The sequence below is a fragment of the Globicephala melas genome, chromosome 9 (genome assembly GCF_963455315.2).
Source record: "Globicephala melas chromosome 9, mGloMel1.2, whole genome shotgun sequence".
In the NCBI taxonomy this organism is placed as follows: Eukaryota; Metazoa; Chordata; class Mammalia; order Artiodactyla; family Delphinidae; genus Globicephala; species Globicephala melas.
Window position 1 is genome coordinate 22,878,772 of NC_083322.1, and position 21,728 is coordinate 22,900,499.

Genomic DNA, 21,728 nt, shown 5'->3' on the forward strand with positions numbered 1-21,728 from the left:
CCAGGTAAGCTCCTCAAAATCGGTGAACCGGGAAGGTGCATCACCCCGGCTCCCTAACACCGAGTTCCTGGTCCGCATCACCAAATGAAGGAGCATAAAATGCCACTCTCTGGCACTAAGAAAGCGCGCTTTTTTACTCTTCTCTCCCAGAATAAAAGGCCCTTACTTTAAAAAAAAAAAAAAGATTTTATTTTTTCTTTCCGTTCTGTTACTAGCTGGGGCTAAACATTGGCTGAGGCCCCAGGTGGCTGCTGGAAAGGCGCCCTCCCAGGAGCAGAAGGCTTGTTTAGGGGAAACTGGGGGCGGGGAGAGAATTCTAGGCTCTGCCCAGCGCGGTAGGGCTTCTTCCATCTTTCCCCGGCCAGGCCAAGGCCCTAGTCTGAGCTTCCCGACTGCAGAGCTAAGCTAGGTTAGGAGACTTGGGGGACACTCACCGGGGAGTGGGGTCACGCAGCCCTCCCCCTCCTCGCGGGCGGGGTGGGGGAGGCGCGGCCCAGCCGCCGCGGGGGTGGGGACCACACACGGCGCCACGGGGCCCCGCCCCGGCCACGCCCCCCGACGCGCCAGCCGGGTCTCCCTGCTCTCCGCGCTCGCCCGCTCTTCTCCGCGCGAGGAAGCCCTGCGCACGGCTGGAAATTTTTTTCTGGGTCTTCACTAAAGCAAGATGGGCCGCGGTACCCAGCTCTTTCAGATAAAGATGGAGGAGAGGGCTAGAGGGTCTAGACTGTGAGTGAAGAGATGGCCTTCCTCCTCCTCACTCCTCCCCACTCCCTTCCCGGCGAGAGGGCTACACAGTGATTTACAGACGTATCCTTCTCTAACCCATCCGGAAAGTTTTGGGTAGCAAAGTATTTTAGTTCGGAAAAAAAATTAACGTCAGGTTTGGGGATAAAATTATGCCGTTCCCAAATGCGAATGGGGAATCTCTTTATCTAATTTAGACTGGAGGGGGCGGGGTTGTGGGAGGGGAATGGTGCATCTGCTAGAGGGAGCTGGGGTGAGTGGTGGGGCCGGGGAAGTACGGTAGCGTTTAGGAGAGTGTCCAGTCCCCTGTTGGAGGGAGGGCCCACCGGCCGGGCCCTTCTACCCCTCCCTTCCCAGTTGCCAGAATGGAAAATTCATGGAGTCCAGGTTAGCCCAGGTCAACAAACTTTTATTGCCATTTCTGGCTCCCCCAGCCCCAGCAAGATCCCTGCTTACACTGTAGAAATACTGAGCTAGCTCTGGTGCAGAGGAACGGGCGGCGAAGGGGTGTTACCTCTCTTTCTCTGCACACTGCCAAGGTTAAAAAAAAGAAACCCACTTACTGGAGAGCGAGGGCCTTACAGGGGTGCAGTTCAAGGGGACGTATGGCTCAGTCCCACCTCTGCTGGCTGCAGAAGATAGAGACCATGGTTCCAGACATTTTTTAAAGGAGGGGAGACGGGGTGAATTTGGCTGCTTGTTGTACCCCTTGCAGTTGCTGCCACGTTTCCATGGAAATGAGGGAGGGGCAGGATGTAGCTCACTCTGACTACCTGGGAGGATGGCAGCACAGGCAGTTAGTAAACACAGGGTCTTCCCCTCCTCCCCAGCACATACGACTGTCCCCAGCCGACCCCCACGCTCATTGCCTGCTCCACTCCCTCCCCTTCTGGAGCTGGTATCATGCCAACCGGACTCCAGGCAGGGCGCACTGGCAACAGCCAGAATGCGAGTATGTGCGGCAAGCTCAGTGGCAGCCTCAGCACGTCTGTCAGTTGCAGTGCTTCGGTGGAAAGCCTGTTGCCCCCACAACTCTGTGCGACTGCTCTGCTCAAGCATCTCTGCTCAGACAAAACAAGAACAGAAACCCAAATGGTGGAGGGTAGAAAGAATACAAAATAACAATGCTGAGAGCTAGGATGGGGAGAGGAGGCACATCCTTCCCAGACTTGAGCCACCTGTGTACCCTGCCTTCTGGCATCTGGAGTTTGCTTCTTGCCACTGGGCCGTCGCTTGTGGGGCTGGAACCCAAATCTCCATTTGGTGCTGAGAGCTGTAACCATTGCCGTTGGTTGATGAGGCTCGCCTGTTGCCCTAACGAGGAGGTGCAGGATGGATTCTCAATACCATGGGTCAGCCCGGTGCTGCTGGTTGTAGAGCTGTAGTTTGATTTGATCTTTGATCTGACTCACGAGGATCATGGACAGCAGGATTCCCACCAGCTGGGAAAGGTGAGAAGGAATTGGGTCCTCAGCAATGAGTGATGCCCTTGTTTCCTCTGACTCAATCTTCCCAGTGCAGTCGGCACCATCACATCTCCTACCCTTCAGTAACGTTAGTGCCTGACACCCTAGCTGAGCCCCAGGTGCCCTCCCCAAAACAAAGGAGTCTTTACAGAATTGTGGGACCACAGTTTTACAGGGTAAGTTACCTGTGGGATGGCCAGGCCCAGTGCCACACCACCAAGTACGAAGAGGTTGCTGTGTATCCAGTTGACCAGTCTGTCAATACAGCCATTGGTGTAGATGACTTTACTAGCTTCCAAGTAGTCAAGGGCCTGCATACCTTGGCCGCACATGGTGTTGATCACTGCCTGGGAAGAGAGTTGTAAAGCCAAGTGGGACTCCCATTCCAATAACTTTTTCTTAGGGGCCCTAGCTGATGGGCTTCCCACCCTTCCTAAACTCCTAAATTGTTAGAGGATATATGTGGAGGATGCTACGTTGGAAGTTGCTAAATGCAGACTTCCCTTCCTCTGAGACGTCTGAGTCCAGTTCTCCTTGCCTTAGAGACCTGTGCCTTCTGAAACCCCAAGTGGGCTACAGGAGTGCAAGATAACAGAGCCATCAGATTGGAGTGAAGAAAAACATCTGACAGCTGTTCTACAAAACTGACTGGCTAAACCAGGGGATGGAGATTCCCAATAGCAGCTGCCCTAATCAGAAAGTAACTCGGATCACTGCAGGAGGAAATGAGGCGGGATGTGTGCTCACCTGGTTGGGGGTAGGCAAGCAACAGGAGTAAGGCACAGAGCAGCGCTCACGGCTGGGGTTGTCTTCCGAACAGTTGAAGTACATGTTCAGGGACCAGTCCTTGTAGGAAATCCCTCCACAGCAGCCGAACTGCAACAAAGCCCCCCACAGGGGTTAAAATTACCACCCCCATCCCCACACTGAGGTGACAAGGGGAACTCTCAGAGCAACCAAAAGTCTATGGCAAGCTTGCACCTGTAAGTTCACGTTGTGTTGAAACACAACCTGGAACCTGGAGCTCAAGCTTCTTAGTGACCTTCCCCTGAAGAAGTTTTCTCTTCTTAATTTCTATCATTTTATATGTCTTGTTATAACTTGCAGTATATATTTTTTGTTTCACACACTCAACTATGAGCTCCTTGAGGGCAGTTTCTCGTTCTGCAGTCCTGTATAGCATAGAGCTTCGCAAAAGTATATGTTCCAAAAATACTGGCTGAAATAAAGCATCAGTGCTACAAACATTTGCCTTAATATAGAGGAAGCACAGGAGGAGACTCTTCAATATTGTGGGCCATAATTACACCATGAAAGCAAACAGGATCCAAGTCAAGAGTGTTGCACCAAGCGAAGGGGAACTCAGCTCTGGTCTCAAAAGCACTTTTGTTTCAAATTTAAGTTCTGACTCATAGCAGCATTATTCACAATAGGCAAAAGGTAGAAGTGACCCAAGTGTGCATCAAAAGATAAATGAATCAACAAAGTGCAGTATATACATATGACGGAATATTATTCAGCCTTAAAAAGGAAGGCGTTTTGGCACGTCCCACAACATGGATGAATCCTGAAGACATGCTAAGTGAAACAAGCCAGTCGCAAAAGGACAAATACAGTATTCACAGAGACAGAAATTCATAGAGATAGAACATAGAATGGTGGTTGCCAGGAGCTAGGGGGAGGGGGAAAACGGAGAGTTAGTGTTTAATGGGGTACAGAGTTTCAGTGTGGGAAGAAAGTTTTGGAGATGGACGGTGATGAGGGTTGTACAACAATGTGAATGTACTTAGTGCTACAGATCTGTACACTTTAAGTACACTTAAAAATGGTAAATTTGATATTATGTATATTTTGCCATAATTTAAAAAATCTGACTTTTGAATTGGTAATATTAAAAAATCTGCCCAGTTCCCCCTCCCACTATAAGTAACCACTTATAATGGTTTCCTTCATATCCTTCCAGATTCCTTTTGCAAACGTGAATACATATTCTTTCCTCTCTTTTTTTACACAATTGGTAGATTACTATATATACTGTTCTTTGCCCTTAAAAGTACTTTTGTTTGTTTGTTTGTTTTTGTGGTACGCGGGCCTCTCACTGCTGTGGCCTCTCCCATTGCGGAGCACAGGCTCCGGACGCGCAGGCTCAGCGGCCATGGCTCACGGGCCTAGCCGCTCCGCGGCATGTGGGATCTTCCCGGACCGGGGCACGAACCCGCGTCCCCTGCATCGGCAGGTGGACTCCCAACCACCACGCCACCAGGGAAGCCCTTAAAAGTACTTTTAAAGCTACGTGTTTTCTTTTTGCCAGACCCCTTCCCAGAATCCATTACCCGGCAGGTGATGAGGGTGAGGTGTCTCTTGGGATGGCATTAACTTTTGCCCACAGCTTCCTGGACCACTAGATGACCCCCCCTCTTAGCCCATACCTTCTTCTGGCCAAAATCAATGAGGTTCTGCAGGTCCAAGTCATCTCGGTAGTGCACAATGGCGTTATTGATGATCTCACTCACCTTCCCCCGCGCCTGCCAGAAACACGAGGAGGGAATCAGAACACAGGACTAACCCCTAACCAGCTCCTCCCTGCAGAAATAGCAATAGACAGTGGTCATCCTTCTTTATTTAAGTCAGCCTTGAAATCAGAACCAAGTCCTAGTGATGGAAGATGGCCAATTCCGAAGCCTGTGCATCTCTGGGCCCTCAGGAACCTGTGGGCAAGAAAAATGCTGGTCCTGCTATTGCCTCTTCTCAGAGCCACATCTCAAGATAATCCAATATTTATCTATCTCTGAATATTATTACACAAAATACTTGTTGACTGATGCAAAGCAGCGAAACTAGTTTGTGTGTGTGTGTGTCCAGGGGCAGGGGTGTGTGTGTGTGTGTGTGTGTGTGTGTGTGTGTGTAAGTATTTAGTAGAAAAGGACTTACTGAGCTGAGGCACTGACCTCTAGTGGACATAAGAGAATTGCATCTCTTTAGATTCAAAACAGATCTGTATCGTATTAGGATTTTACTAAGCCCGAAGGACTAGGACATTCTGAATTAACTCAGTGGCTCTCAAATTCATAGTTCTACCATGGTCTCTTCCTTCCTGCTTCATTACTTTTCTCAAAGTTTCCTATCCATAGTCCTATACTCTGCCCCTGGTAATCATTTGCCCTTTGGGAAAGAAATTCTGGTTCTTAATTAAAAGGGCTGTCACTGAATGGCAGACCACTCCCAGATATGGTAAGAGCTGTTCAAAGTGTTGTTTACTTCCCCCTTTTCTTACTTTCGTTTATCCCAGTAAACAATTTTTAAAAGAAACAAAAGGCTCTTCACGTTGTCTGTGGTTCACTTGATAAGTGAATTTTACTCAATCATTTGCCGTTAAAGTTTACAGACTATTTTAACTTTTGGTTCATAGAATTTACCTCCCTGTTGGCCTCTCAGACTGTCAGAGGAAAACACCTTACAATCTTGAAATCCTCTTTAAATATGGCAACTTTAAAGGCCATTCATTCATCCCTAAGGATAATCTTTCAGAGGCCGATGCGTCTCAGGGGAAGGACCACTGTGGTTAATTAGTCAGGCTAAGCACGGGCAGGAACCTTCCCTTCCTCCCTCTGGTTCACAGCTGAGGAGGCCCCGTGACTCCCAGTGTTACCTTGTCTGAGAAGACGAAGCCCAGGACCCCGGCTGCCAGCTGTAGCAGGAACACGATGGTGAGACAGAGGGAGAACTGTGGGGAGCAGGCGGAAAAAGGAGGCAGTCTGTTACCATGCTGGGCAGTAGTTCTTCCCAGGACCACGGCGAGTACTGGGGGTCCACGGGGCACTTTCTCCTAGGTGCCCCACACACAGGAAAGGCAGCTGCCTCTGGGACGCTGTCCTGGGGGTGGTCACCCTGTGCTGGGTCACCTGGGCTGAGCTCTACAGTGAGGAGTGGACAGCACAGACCTTGGGGGCATTGAGGGACAAAGGAAACTGAAAGGTTTCAGGAATGAGAGGCACGTGGAGGAGAGAGGCCAGCGCATTTCTGGGGGCGCCTCTGACCACTCACCGTCTGCAGGAGGCAGATGTTCTCCCGGAGAGAGCCGATGCAGCCGCAGAAGGTGAGCAGGAACATGAGGATGCCCACCACGATCAGCAGGATGGCCGGGTCCACGGCCAGGCAGGCCAGCGCTGCTTCTGGGGGAAGGGGCTGTCTCTCAGTCTGAGTCTGGTGCTGACGGAGGGGGGGGGGTACCAGGGAGGGGGTGGGGTGCCCCCAAAACTGCCCTCCTCCCCTGGTGGGGGATTCTCCAGTGTGGCTGGGGGAAGGTTACAGAAAGCAGTACTGCCCTCCCATGGGGAGAAGACAAAGGGCCCAGAAGGGCTTGTGGCGTTTAATTTGAGAAACTAACAAAAAGTAAGAGCCTTTATTCACAGGCTTAAGAGAGGAGGGACCACTTTCGCTCCAGAAAAGAATTAGAATGGCATTAGGCTCATTGGCTTTGCAGATTCCGTTTCCTGGAGACTTTGTGCAGAGGAATAGGAATGGAGGTTGAGTTACTCCAGAACAGAGCGAAGGAAGGGCTACAGCCCCCAGTTACTCTTTGCACCCGGAAGCCTACCTTCTTCCTTAGACACCTCCTAAGCCTAAAATGCAGGCAGATCTCAGAAGACTCGTGGGAGCTCAGGGAAATCCAGGTGAACTGGCTTGGATGGCCTGATGGAGTAAGCCTCTAGGATTTGGCTAGAGGGTGGCTGCCCCCTATAGCTCCATAGCTTATGTGGGAAGGAGGGCTGAAAGACCAGGGCTGAAAGAGGCAGCGAAGAGTCGTGGGGAGATGCACGGGGACCTACAGCTCACCTGCGTGCTTCATCAGCCGAGCGTAGACTCCCACGGCAACCATCACCATGGAAATCACCTGTGGAGACAGGGAAGGTGCCACACTCTGAGATTTTGGAAATCAGGGAGCCCTGATAGCCGTCAGTAACCTTAAAGCAGAGTAGGCGGAGGACGACTCTTCCTGGACCCAGAAATCAGCATCTTTTTCCTCCCTGGTGATACTATTGATAGAATCTGTCAGTGCTTTACCTCCATGAAAAGCTTATACAAGATTATCTCATTTAATCCTCACAACACAGTTATCTTGTGAGGCGGCTATTATCCCCATTTTACAGATGAGGAAATTAAGGCAATGCAAGGTTAAAACAGAATAGCAGTGAAAAACATGAGCTTCGGAGTGAGTTGAACCTGGGTCTGTGCTGGACAACTCTCTGAGCCTCAGTTTCTGTATCTGAAGATGGTAATTTAAAACAACTACATTTAATAAGATTACTGTGAAAATGAAATAAAAGAATGCATGGAAAGCATTTAACACGATGCCTGATAATAAATATTATCTATCATTACTAAGGATTAACTTGTCCAGGGTCACATAGAAACTATGAAGTTCTGAATTTGAATCCAGCTACATCAAAGGGGAGGTCTTAAAGCTGACGCAGGCCTGAGTAGATGCTGCCAGGTCTCTAACCCTCTTGGAGGTCAATATGGTGTCAAATGCAAGAATGAAAGTACAAACCAGTGTGAAAGAATGCGTGGGTGTAAAACAGCAGAACTACCTTGCAAAGGAAACTTTTTAAACCCTGATTCCAGTGTGGAACAGAGAAGTTTAGACCTTTCAAACTTCCTGGCTTCTGTCTCAGAGAACAAACCCATCCGAGACCACCAGCGCTCCCTAAAGGGGCCTTCTCTATGCCCCGCTCTATGCCTCCAGGAGTGCAGGGTGGCCCAGTGTGCACATCCTTCGGTCACCCTTCCTTTGTGCCCAGTTCCCAGGCTGGTGCTAAGAAGCAGCTGGCTATCACCATGGCAATAGCGGGGGCCAAGCTCTGGCTGGAGGGAGTTCTCAGCAGCAGGGACTTGACCAACTCAGTGGTGAAGGAGAGGGCTGGCTGCACTCCACTGTCCGGCAAGACAGAGACCATCTTGGGGCTTTGGTGGGAGAAGGGAATTGAGCACCCATAGCAGGTAACAGGGTCAGACTAGCCCCTCAGTAGAGAGACATTTTCCTTGGGAAACTCTACCAGCTGGTGCATTCAGCAGGAAATGGGAAACCCTTGTCTAAAACTGCACCTTTCAGGACTCTTCTCAGCTTGTACAGCCCCTTCTCCTTGGTCCCCAATCATTTGACGCCGCCTCTGACTCGGGGCCAGATGTGTGACGTGCTGGCCCTCACACTCTTTGTCCAGGACAGAGGGAGCTACTTGCAGAAAGAGCTGTGCGAGGGGCTGCAGGTGCCAGCTGGCTTCTTGTCCCACAGCACAGCCAGGCTCAGGGAGCAAGGGGGAGTTGGTGGGAGGCAAGGAAACCACACAACGGAGACCCCGGTTACCCCACGGGCCTGGAAGCACAAGCCCTTTGCCAGAGTGATCAGGCATCTCTGTCTGCCCTTTAAAACTCACCACAGCCAATTACGGTTCTGAATATCACTTTACTGAATCATTAAAAAATATGTATCTGCTCTTTATTTCTGTTGCTCCCAGGCTCCTCACTGTTTTGTCACATGTTAAATTTTCACTAAGGTGTATAACTTTCCACAAAGACGGTCTCTGATTAAATCCTAACACAGCTAAAACAAGAAAGGAAAAGTAAACAGATGCCATGTGTCACAGGGTAACTTCATTCCATGGGTGGGCTTGTAATTATAGCAGTTGCTCTGTCTCTATCTGTGGTAGGTAGAACAGCGTCCTCCCAAAGATGTCCATTCCTAATTCCCAGAACCTGTGAATATGTAAACTTACACGGCCAGAGGGGCTTTGCCAATGTGATTAAGTTAAGGATCTTGCAACTGGGGAGATTATCCCAGTTGGCCCAATATAATCACAAGGGACCTTATAAGGGGGAGGCAGGAGGGTCTGAGTCAGAGGAGGAGATATGTATGACAACAGAAGCAGAGGTTGGAGTATGTGCCGTAAGCTGAAGAACGTGAACAGCCTCTTGGAGAAGGCGAGCAAATAGATTCTTACCTAGCGCCTCCAGAAGGAACCATTCCTGCTGACATCTTGATTTTTGCTCAGTGAGACCTGTTTTGGACTTCTGACCTCCAGAACTATGAGACAACTAATCTGTGTTATGTTAAACCATTCAGTTTGTGGCAGTTTGTTACAGCAGTAATAGGAAACTAATATACTGTCCAAATCCAATTCATCAGCTGTTATGTAGGAGATACTCTGAGGACTGCAAAGATGAGCAAGATGTGGTCCCTGCCCTTAAGGAGGTGTATCTGTTACATGGGAGGGGGCAAGGGCATCTAGGGCCTAATGCAGTGCTTCTTAACCTTGGCTGCCATTAGAATGGGGGGCACGGAGGAGAACCTAAAAACTCCTGATGCCTAGGCTGCACCCCAAACCCAGTATATCAGAATTTCTGGCGTTAGAACCCAGGCAACAGTGTTTCTGAATGCATACCAGGCGATTCCAACATGCAGTCAAGTTCGAGAACCACAAGCCTAAAGCACACTCAGCCGGAGATCTAGAGCTGGTAGGTGCCAGCTATGTGAGAAACAAGACTAAGACATTAATATTATCATTAATATTTAATATGATCATTAATGATACTGCTCACCTGGAACTCACTAGCTAACTCTAAAATTCTGCATTTCTGTCATGGATCTGCCTCTTTACCCTGCAGTCAGGCTTGCCCTTTCACACTTCTATTCCTGCCCACTTCTCCCACCCTGAATTCCTCAAAGCTGCTGCCATTCCAAAGTTAGTGCCGCTGCTGTTAACAGCATAACATTTTAGAGCTGAGTAGAAGCTTAGAAGCTTCTACTTCTAAGTAGAAGCTCACCATTTTTTTTACAGATGAGGCCAAAAGAGGTAAGTGATATTTGACCAAGTGCACGTGGGTGCAATGGCAATATCTGGACTAAACCCCATTTCCAGTCTCAAGTCGGGTACTGTCTACAATATATCAGTCTTTGCTACAAAATCTTATGACACCCTACAATATCACCAATGATCTCCTTTCATGATGGGAATGGAGATAAAGACACTTCTCTTCCTAGAATAGCTTTTCATATTCTGGCTAGAAGGAAGCCTTGCTGGAAACTTTCAAAAGCTAGACAGTTTTTAAAATAGCTGAGTCCAGCCAAAGGCATGTTCTTGAAGAGTTGTCAATCAAATTATATAAAATAATTTGCACGCACCAGTATCTTTATCCTTATGTAAGGTGAGTAATCACCTTATAAAGAAAATAGCCATCCCCTGGGCTCCTTGGAGAAATGGCTGATCCTAGGACTGGGGTGGGAAATAGATAAGTCTGGAGCATCTTGTGGTGCCAGAAGGTAAGGAAATGCTCAAAAACAAACAAAACACAAAAACAAAACCCCACATTCGTGTGGCTATGCCAAAGAGACATCAAAATAAAAGAGTATGGAGTTGCTACCCCAAATATAAAATAAATACCCATGAGTCCATACTGATATAAATGACTTAATAAATAAATAAATGGGGGAGAAAAGACAAAACCCCCACGCAGAAGAATCCCAAATATTTTATGGAGGTACTGCACTGTCAAGAAGGTGGCGCATAGTAACTTCCTTCCAAAGAGAACAGTATGGAAAAGGGGGGAAAAGATTAACTTTACAGTGGAGAAGCCTGACTACCTCAGCCAGGTGATCAAGTTCAACGTCAACAGAGGTCATTGATATATGAGATTACGTGATGAAAATGGGACTTCCCTTCTGTGCTCTTCCTTCCCCAAACCCATAACCCCAGTATAACCATGAGAAAACATCAGGCGAGTTCCAATAGAGGGACATTTTACAAAATGTCTGACCAGTACTCCTGAAAACTATCAAAGTCATCAAAAACAAGGAAATTCTGAGAAACTGCCACAGCCAACAAAAACCTAAGGAGACATGACAACTAAATGAAATTCAATATCCTGGATGGGATCCTGGAACACAAAAAGGGCATTAAGTAAAAATAAGGAAATCTGAATAAAGTACGGACCTGAATGATAATGCCATTAATTGTAACAAATGTATCATACTCATGTAAGATGTTAATAATAAGAGACACTGGATGTGGGATATATGGGAAGTCGCTGTACCACCTTCTCAAAAGTTTATGCAAAACTAACACTGTTCTAAAAAATGAAATCTATTTAAAAAATAGTCACCCTCAATTTGTTAGTCTTGTAAATCCACACTTTTTAATATCATATTTTCTTAAACTGGGATTCACTTGCATGCAATTTTACAACCTTTAATCAGGGTGATTTCTGCTTATACCAAAACATATGGCAGTGGATCTTAAAACTGTTCAGATGACAAGGCACTAACAGTGCTCTGCTGGTGTACTCTATACGATCTTGACATATCAGATTCTTTTTGAAGCTTTAATATGCGACTACTACTATCTAATTTACAGTCATATTTAACTTTCCCCAATTATCCCAATAATGTCCTTTATAACTGGTTTTATTTCCCCTTTTTTCTGGTTCAGGATCCAGTCAAGGATCATGCATTTAGTGATCAAGTCTCCTTTAGCCTGGAACAGTTTCACAGCTTTTTTTCTTTTCTTTGTTTTTGGTTTTTCAAGACACCGACTTTTAAAAACTCGTGGTAAAATACATATACCACAAAATTACCCATTTTAAAGTGTACAGTTCAGTGGCCTTAAGTATATGCATATCGCTATGCAACCACCACCACTATCAGGTTCTAGGACATTTTCATCACCCCCAATATAAACGCTGTACCCATTAAATGGTCACTCCCATTCCCTCCACTCCTCCAACCCCTGGCAACCGCTTTGTCTCTATGGTTTTGCCTATTCTGCACATACATAACATGTGGCTCTTTGTGTCTGCCTTCTTTCACTTAGCATAATGTTTTCAAGATTCATCCATGTGGTAGCATGTAAGAGTACTTCAATACCTTTTATGGCCTAATAATATCCCATGGTATGGGTAGAACCCAATTTGTTTATCCATTCATCCACTGATGGACATTTGGGTTGTTTCCACCTTTTGGCTGTTGTGAATAGTGTTGCTATGAATATCCATGTACAAGTTTTTGTTTGAATACCTGTTTTCAGTTCACTTGGGTTTAGACCCAGGAGTGGAACTGCCAGGTCATATGGTAATTCTATGTTTAATTTTTTAAGGAGCTGCCAAACTTTTTTCACAGCAGCTGCACCATTCCACATTCCCACCAGCAATGTACGGGGTTCCAATTTCCCCATATCCTTGCCAACACATGTTCTGATACTTTTTCTTTTGACACTGAAATTTTTTTTGGTAAGTCCAGGCCAGTTGTTTGGCTTAATGTCCCTCAATTTGGATGTCAGATTGTTTCTTCCCAATTAGATTCAGACGACTTTTTTTTTTTTTTTTTTTTTTGCGGTACGCGGGCCTCTCACTGCTGTGCCCTCTCCCGTTGCGGAGCACAGGCTCCGGACGCGCACGCCCAGCGGCCATAGCTCATGGGCCCAGCCGCTCCGTGGCATGCGGGATCTTCCTGGACCAGGGCACGAACCCGTGTCCCCTGCATCGGCAGGCGGACTCTCAACCACTGCGCCACCAGGGAAGCCCCAGACGACATATTTTTGACAGGAATATTACACAGATAATGTGTCCTTCTCAATGTGTCATGTGAGGAAGCATGACATACTAATTTCTATCACAGAAATAAGGAACAATTTTACTAACAGATGATTCAGCTGTTAGACGTATGTCTCTGCATCTCATAAAATAATATGGCGATACTCTAAATAGTTTCCTAGTTTTCCATAATGTTTGTTGCTACTTGTCCTCTTCCCTTTGCCTTCTGCTTGCACTTGGTGGCAGATAAGCAGCTGTTGTCTTGGAGAGAAGATGGGAGAAAACAGAAAATGGAGAAAAGTCTTTCCGTTATCTTGACTTTTTTTTTCTGTAAATCAGGAAAAGACAGTTATGATTTGATGTGAGGAAAACCCTTATTCTAGCCCCTAGGACACTATTTCACAGCCATCAATACTAAGAGATAAGTGGTTATAGGGCCCCAAGTTGAGGTCCTGAGCAAGAGCTCTTCTCCTGGCTCTAATGCTCAAATGCCGAAAATTACAGGCAAATTAGCTCTTGGAATCCATTTCCACTGGATTGTACCTTAAGACCAATGCGGTATGAAAAGCTCTGAGGAGTGGACCTAGGGAAGGTCCTTAAAGACAACAGTGGAGTCTCTGTTCCTATGATATATAGGAAACTTCTTTGTAAACTATAAAATATAAAGATGCCACTAATTGTCATCTCCCTCTGGCTAACAGTAGGAATGTGAGCAAGGGTGTTCAAGGCTGAAGGAAGTCAGGCTCAGGGTTGGCCCTTACCTAGACTCAATCCCCACCTAGTTGCCACTCGTCAGGAGGAGCACTCATCCTAGCTCTCCAAGTCCATCCCCAAAAGGTGAATTGGCTCTAGGAGCCAATTCTAACAACGATGTAACAGCTACCTTTTGTGGAGTGCTAAGGGCCAGGCACTGGACTAACCACTGTATGTATACTGTGACCACAACCCCAAGAGGGTGTTAGGATCTCCACTTTATAGAACTGATGTTGGGCGAATGCACTCAGTGAGTGAGTGGCTAAAGAGGGACTGGAATGTAGGTCCACATGGCTCCAGAGCCTTACGACCTCGGCCACATGGCTGCCTCCCTCTCTGTCTCCTACCAGGACATGTGTATTCACTTCCAGGCATCATGTGAGGTGGGAAGGAGTTGCCTGCAGTTATCTTGGGTGAGCAGTGGGTAATCTCCAGACTGGTCGGGGCTCAGGCAGGGGTAAGTAAAACGGCATCAGGAAGGCCCTGCAGGACCCAGAGGGAAGTCCCTGGAACGGCTCCTGAAAGGGGCAGAGGGGGCATCACCACCCAGGGCCCGCCAGCCACCGAGAGAAGGCCCGGCCTGTCCGCCTTCCACATTCTAAAGTCCAGTCTGCATGAACTGGGTGGATCTGTCTCAGAGTCCTTCCTCACCTCTTCTTTGGAATAAATCTTTTTCCTGTTCTTTTGAAGGTGGCGGTGGGGGACAGCTGAGAGTAGAGTGATTCCCTGCATGGGAATCAAAACACTGTCCCTTCCCAGAGGGACACTGGGAGGGAGGGGTCTGTACCTCCAGCTTCTCAGTCCTTTCTATCCTTATTTCTGGATGAAGTCAAAGAAATCACATCCTGTAGGGCCTCCTCTCTCACTGCCCAGGATCTGCACACACTGGTGCTACAGTGGTCATCCTGGCACCACCATTGTTCCTGGGTTTCTGAAGTGGCAACTATCTGTCTGAAACTGGTTCTTGGCTTTCTCCCTCTGGATAGGATGGAATTGTCCTGCTGGAGTAGAGGAGTCCACAGGGCTCTTTCCTCTCCAATGTCTGGGCCAACCCTTTAGCTCCTTCCTTAGGCCATGGCTGGTTTTGGTTTTCCAAGGGTATAAACGAGGAAGGAAAGTTCACAAGTGCTCAAAATAGTATAAAAACGCAAACTCACAGCCTGGAGTTACCAGCCTGACACACAGCCTGCTATCGAGACTCTAAGAGATGCTTTTCTTTTATTCTTTTTAAAGGCTGCTAGAAGTTTATGATTTCCTACTTGGTACAAGGCAAACAGAGCTATCTGAGGAGTTAAGAAGGCATGCATGTGACTTGACAGCAAAGTGTGTGGTTCTTGTCTTCATTCTTGGTATCGTTGTTGTTGTTGTTTTTATAAAAATAATGTGATAGGAAAAAAAAAATAATAATGTGATAGGGACTTCCCTGGTGGCGCAGTGGTTAAGAATCCGGCTGCCAATGAAGGGTACACAGGTTCAAGTCCTGGTCTGGGAAGATCCCACATGCCGCGGACCAACTAAGCCCGTGCGCCACAGCTACTGAGCCTGCGCTCCAGAGCCCGCAAGTCACAACTACTGAGCCCGCGAGCCACAACTACTGAGGTCCGCACGCCTAGAGCCCATGCGCCACAACAAGAGAAGCCACCGCAATGAGAAGCCTACGCACCGCAACAAAGAGTAGCCCCCACTCGCTGCAACTAGAGAAAGCCCGCATGCAGCAACAAAGACCCAATGCAGCCAAAAATAAATAAATAAATTTATATATTAAAAAAATAATACTGTTATAATTCACTTATTGCAGGCTGGTTAGTCTATAGGGAAAGGAGGGGAAAAATGGGGGAGGAAATGGGCTCTGCTTCCTAGCATATTTAAGTAGTTGTGTGTGTGTGTGTGTGTGTGTGTGTGTGTGTGTGTGTGTGTGGTGGGGGGATGGGGGCATAAGGGACCCTGTCACTCAGGAGGGGCTTTTGCCAGGCTTGATGCCTGATCATTTCCTCATGGCTTCTGAGCCAGGTTACAACAGATAGTGCTGCAGGTGGTTTGGGGCATCCTGAGTGCCCTGGGGACTCCAATACAGCGGTCCTAGGCAGGAAAGTGAATCTGTTGACGAAGATACCTCACCAGAGGCCTGGATCCCCCTAGGGAAGACCTGGAAGGGGGTCCACGTGTGCTGTGTGTGGTAATTAGGCCCTGAGGAAGATGCTGGAGGGGATGGCTGCCACGTTTTCTGACCTGGCTTGAGGGAGGGGTGCCAGGCCCACTGAAGGAAAAAACACAGGACAATACTCCAACCAAGAATGCTGGAGGACTTAACGCTGTGCTGCATCCTGAAAGGCTAGTGTCCGTGAGAGAGGGAGGAAGGGCATCATGCCTCCACCCTGTAGGCTCTGCTCTCTCATTCCCCACTCAATAAACATTCAATAAGTATCCACTCTCTGCCAAACACAGCTGGGCACTGAGAATCCAGAAGTGAATAAGGCAGTCTCTACCCTCGGGAGCCTGAAGTCTAGAGGGGGAGAAAAACAGAAACACATAATTGCAGCACAGGTAAAGAAAGATCTGACAAGCAAAATATGTACGAGGCGCCATGGGAGCCCTGAGGCATCGCCACTAAGGAAGCCTCAGCTGAGACACAGGGGCAGGAGATCTGAGCTTCTGGGCTTTGCCTGACTCAAAAGCCACTCCAACTGCTGCCCTGGGTGGGAAAAGGATCAGTAAGGAAGGAGATGGTTGCTGTAGGCAGCACTGATAATGTTCCTGCCAACATATGCCCAGAATGATAAAGCATGTACCAGCCCACTCTCTTCCCTCTGCACAGAGCTGTCCAATACAGGGAGGTAAAGAAAGTCAGCGACTTCTTAACTGAAAGACTAAAATACAACTTTTGTGATCTTGAGGCAACTCTCCAAGCCGCAGGATCCTAACAATCAGTAACCCAGCAGCACAATTCTGGGGAGAAAATCAGAACTCCTGGGCAAAAGGGGAAGTGAGATTTGAAACATGAACAGGTGGAATAGGTCCTGGTCCCAAAGGAGCCAGGAGCTTTCTGAGTCAGACACCAAATGCCCCAAGGATCAGGGCTCCAAGAGAAGTAGCAGGGATAGCCACTGCCACCACGGAGTATGAGCCCGACAATGCTGGCTACCATCCCAAGGTGATCCAGGCCCAGACACGAACACCATCCATACACAGCTCCCCAGCACCTGGCCGGAATACGCACTCTGTCTGGAAAAGGAGTGGGCTGACAGTCCCAGCCATGGCACTCAGGTGCCTCCTGAGTAGAAGAGGGGAATTTGACTGGGATGGTGGAAGCCTGCAAAAAAACCCCACACTAACCAGTCCCTAAAGGGGGGATGGGAAGACAAATGACCCCTGGTCTGGGCAAGCAGCTCTTCATCTCCAGCTGGCCTTGTGTGGAATGAACTCTGCGGCTCTGGACCTGGGGGAGAAGTGGCACTCAGTAATGCCGAAAGAGTATTGTCCCCTGGGAAGGTCAATGTCCCAAGGATACCGGGGCACAAAAAAGATGCATCCTTAGATCTAGCGTCAGCTCTTGAAGAAAGAAAACAGTCCCCAAAGTGATGCATCCATCTTTAAACAGTTCACAGAGGCAGAAAAAAATGTCTCCTTTAGAGGAGAAAGCTTAAGGACAGAGAGACAGATATATTGGCTTGGGGTCACACAGTAAGCGGGTGCCAGAAAGAAGCTGGGCCTCTTGTCCTTCAGTGTGCCATTTCTAGCGCCAATGACTTCTTATGAGTCTAAAGTAGGGCCAAGAAGGGGCTCTCCTCTAACCTGGGATGGTGCCAGCTTGGTTAGCCAGGTCCTCTGACCTTGAATGAAGCATTTGTACCAAGATAAATGGGTCTGTGGAGCCAAACTCTCTCCCTTCCTGCGACCTCCCAAAGTCATTCATCTGCCAAAAGGCCGGTGGGGTAGAGTGGGGAAGTCCAGGAAAATTACTGAGAACACAAGTGTAACAGATGCGCCCAGCTGTTGTAGCTGGGGAGCACAGATAAGGGTGCTCCTAAGAAGGCTCCGAAGAAGACGCATGCAAAGCCTTGGTTGATAAAGGAAGTTAGAGTGAGGACCTGAGGCCCCTGGGATGCGGTGCTGGCTCTGAGCATGGCGTGCATTGGCCTGGGACACTCAGTGAGCATGTAAGAGGGTTCTCAGGAACTTGCTTTTAGGTGGGGGGTTCCCCTTAGGACATCCCCCAGCCTGGCAGAGTGGTGATGAGATTTTCTTCCGTTCTCGCCTGTCCTCCAGCTGAAACAGAACCTACACCATGGAACTTGTGTTGACTAGTTAACTACTAATACTGCTAACATTCCAGCCACAGTAGCAGCCATCTGGGCCAAGGACTGCCCCTAGAGGCACTGTGGTTCAGTAGAAAATATCACCAGATCAAGCCCACTAACCAGCTGTTGAGCTAGGATAAAACAACATCTCTATGCTTTGGCTTTCTCATATATAAGATGCGAGTACTGGACAAGATGTCTTCCAATTTTTTTTTCCAGTTCTAAAACTGAGAATTTGTTAGGAGTTCAAACTTCATTTCTCCCAGTACAATGGCTGAGAATGAGCTGTCATCACCACCCTCTGGGATTTCTCTCATTTTTCCCAACGGGCTAGCACTTATGTACTTTGTGTCTGTTCACACCACGGCCCCTGTGGAACCTTTCCAGCAACTGGCTTAGCTGCCTAGTCTGCTCCCTCTCCTAGGAAACATATTTTAGACTCCTCCCTCCTGCAAGTCTGAACTTTAGGTCTCAGGCAGAGGTGGGCAAGCATAACGGGCTCTTCGAGCAGCAGCTCTCGTGTAGTTGGTGCTGGAAGAGAAATTGGGGAAAGGGGGTGGATCTCCCAATGTTCACAAACCCAGAGAGGCTCAGGGACTCTCTAGACCTGAAACAGGATTGAGCTAGCATTTCATGATCTGGTCCAGCTGCATTCTCAGCTCCAGCAGAGTATTTCTGGCATCCTTGATCATGCTGGATTTTTATGGAGGAGGAGACTAAGGTCTACAGAGGTGAACATATTGCCCAGGTTAGTCAAGTCAACAATTAATGGCAGAGTGGGGATGAGAATCTAGGCAGCCCCGGTCCAATATTTTTTCTATTTTTCCAGCCCCAAGCAGAAGATTCTGAAAGGACCCCTGGACTTCCAGCCCAACATAGGGTCTATTTAAAGAAGCTGAAGACTGTCAAACTCCCGGGGATGGAGCCTGGTCCTGAGAAAGGTGGGGCAAAGTTTGGGACAGTTCTGGGAAAGACATCCACACCTAGAGGCTCTTCCTGTCCTTTCTCAGCCTTTGGAGGGAGGAAGGGCAGCAGAGGCCTGCAAAAGGAAGAGATGAAAGCCCCTTAACTCATTCTCTCTGAGGTAAGGGAGAGGGAAGGTTTGGGTTTCCCTCCTTCCTCTTTCTTCTTTGCCAGCAGGGCCACAGCCCCCAGGCCTGAAAAATCCCCTAATCATGAGTGTGTCAGTGGGTCTGCCTTGGACCAACAGGAAAACCCGCTCCTGACGCTCAAAACCACCTTTTTGGCCTGACACAGACCCTCATCCGATGCTGAGAGAATACCCAGAAGTCTGCACTGAATCCCCTGCATATCCCCCACCCCAACACGCTCTGCAGACAAGGAGCCACTGTGGTGTCTCTGCCTAGGATAAATTACCCCAAAGTACGGTCTTCTCAGAAAACTCGGCAGTGCCGCTCACCACGTTCGCCTTGAACCGGGCATCCGGGGACGACCTCTGCTCAGCGCGGGCAGCCCACTCAACCCTCCAGGGGGTGCCCTGCAGCCCAGGTGCCCCCACGACCCCCAAGCCTCACCCAGAAGAGCATGTTGAAGAAGAAGAGCAGGTATTTCACCAGCGGACTGACGAAGGAGAAGTCCTCCCCGTAGGCGGCCGGCGCCCCGGGTCTCCGGGCCATGGTCCAGCCGCCGCCGCCCCCGGGGGCCTATCTCCCCGCCACGGCCGGCCCACCTGAGCGCTCCGCGCCCGGAGGCATGAGCCGTGCTACGGCCAGAGCCCGAGCGGCGGGGGAACCGCGCTGCGGCGGGAGGTGCCCGCGCCGTGCCTCCGGGAGAAGCGCGGGCAGGGAAACGGCGCCGCTACTGGAGCCGCCGGGAGTCGCGGGAGCTGCCGCGCGCAGCGTGAACGGCAGAGACTCCGCTGTGGCTGGAGGACTAGCCCGGCCCGCCTGGCTCCCAGGAAACCGGGCCCGCCCTCGACCTCCCATTGGCTCGTCTGCCGAAGCCTGATTTCTTATTAGTCGGTCTCTGATGTCACTAAGTATCCAACCATCCCACTTTTCCAAGAGGCGGGGGAGACACCTGTTCTGTGAGGCACAACTTGTTAAAGGGTCAGCGGTTCTACCTCCTCCCCCGAGAAGGAAAGCATCCAGGCTGCAGTTACTCAAGGGAAAAAGGATGAGGAGGAACGCACACTGCATCACGCACCCACGTCCTCTACCCAGTTGCTGTGCACGTATGCAAACACACATACATTAACATCAACAAGTACGTACCCTGTATGTTGAGCAATGCGCTGAAAGCTGTGGGAATGCAAGAGAATAGGCATATCCCTGGGTGTGTGTGTGTGGGGGGGGGAAATGACAATAAAATCAGAGAGATAAAACTAACCTACACATAACAATTGAGAATATTTGAGTAGCTGCAATCCTGTTTAGCAACTATATATTTTAAATGCTTATTTCAAAAACACTATAACCCAATAGTGGAAATTTGGAAACATCACCAAGAATCCTGCCATCCTAATTCATTACTGTTTCAGTCCCCACCTCCCTATTTAAGTCTTGATCTACATGAAGACAGAGTTTTTAACACGCTTATCCGATCCACACCGGTTGAGAGCAGTGCAGGTGATGGACACTGCTGCCTACGTAACACAAACATGAATGCTGTAGACAATGTTTGAATCGGTTCTCTCCCCAAATTCATACGTTGAAATCCTAAACCCCAAGGTGATGGTGTTAGGAGGTGGAGCCTTTTGGAGACGCCTAAGTCATAAGAATGGAGCCTTTATGAATGGCATTAGTACCCCTATAAAAGAGACCCCAGAGAGCTCCCTCACCCTGTCTGCCCTGTGAAGACACAGTGAAAAGACAGCTGCCTATGAACCAGGAAGTGGGTTCTCACCAGACACTAAATCTGTGGGTGCCTTGATCTTCAACCTCCCAGCCTTCAGAACTGTTGAGAAATACATTTCTGTTGTTAGCTACTCGGTTTATGGCATTTTTGTTATAGCCTGAACGGACTAAAACAATGATTTCAACCTCATCAGCTGCATGACTTGGTCAAACTACCTAATCTCCTTGAGCCTCATTTTCTTTAATGTTAAATGCGGAGGGTGCTATAGCCTAACAACATTGATGTGAGGATTAAATGAGATAATGCATGCAAGTCACTTAGCACAGGTTGACACCTAGAAGGGCTCACTCAAAGCAGTATTTCGTTTGAACAGTATTTACAATCCAGTCAGGAAGTATGATAACTGCACAAATAACTATAACACATTTGGTGGAGAGTTAGTAAAGATATCATGGTAAGTGAAATTAGGGGAGGATAAGATTTAGAATAGCAGAGATGGAGGGGAAGGGTAGTCCAGGTGGACAATAGGTGAACCGGAGCCTGGAGATGCAAAAGCACACTGCGTGTTTAGTGAAAAATAAGCAGACTGGTTTGGCTGGAGCACAGGGTATGCTGAGTATAGCAGTGGAAGTTTACATTGACTGATGCCTATTCATGCTGAAGTCAGTTAAAATCTTGGAAATACTTGAATATCAGATTGGGGAGTTAGTGTTTAATTGATTTGGGAATAAGTGTTTGGAAGAGGGAATAATGTAAGATCTGCTTTTTTTTTTTTCCAGTTAGAGTGAGAAAGAGACTGCACAGAGGAAGGTTTGTTAGAAGATCACTGTTAATAGTCTAGATAATCAGAAATCAGGATCTGATTTAGGGGTAATGGACAGAACTGATGGGAAAGGATAGAAGTGAAGCCACAGGGAAGATAGAATCTCTAAGGCTAGGCTATGGTGGGGTATAGGGTTGATAGGAGCACCAGGGGTAGGGGTCAAAAAAGTGAGTCAAGGCCAGGTTACTGGAAGATTGGCCATTAACAGGTCAAGGTGACCGCTTGGAAATCAGTTTTAGTATGAAG

At 48.3% G+C, this 21,728-nt stretch overlaps 1 protein-coding gene across 2 annotated transcripts; it reads right to left on the minus strand.

Annotated features, from left to right (window-relative positions):
- Window positions 1-1,132: 1,132 nt before the first annotated feature.
- On the minus strand, window positions 1,133-19,727 carry TSPAN33 (tetraspanin 33). 2 transcript variants are annotated; one of them, XM_030853776.2, is made up of 8 exons: window positions 19,378-19,727; window positions 7,047-7,104; window positions 6,255-6,379; window positions 5,860-5,934; window positions 4,640-4,735; window positions 2,958-3,086; window positions 2,396-2,557; window positions 1,133-2,186 (listed from the first exon to the last, which is right to left on the minus strand). In XM_030853776.2, the coding sequence occupies exons 1-8, from the start codon at window positions 19,477-19,479 to the stop codon at window positions 2,085-2,087; spliced, it is 849 nt and encodes a 282-aa protein (XP_030709636.1). In that variant the 5' UTR covers window positions 19,480-19,727; the 3' UTR covers window positions 1,133-2,084. The 2 variants fall into 2 exon arrangements, with proteins under 2 accessions (XP_030709636.1, XP_030709635.1); XM_030853775.2 differs by having other exon boundaries at window positions 6,255-6,382.
- Window positions 19,728-21,728: the final 2,001 nt, after the last annotated feature.

Coding starts and splice junctions, on each gene's coding strand:
- TSPAN33 (XM_030853775.2), bottom strand. CDS start 19,479: ATGGCCCGGAGACCCGGGGCGCCGGCCGCCTACGGGGAGGACTTCTCC. Junction 5,935..6,254: donor ACATCTGCCTCCTGCAGACG/GTGAGTGGTCAG, acceptor TGCTCCCCACAG/TTCTCCCTCTGTCTCACCAT. Junction 3,087..4,639: donor TTGATTTTGGCCAGAAGAAG/GTATGGGCTAAG, acceptor GCTTTGTTGCAG/TTCGGCTGCTGTGGAGGGAT.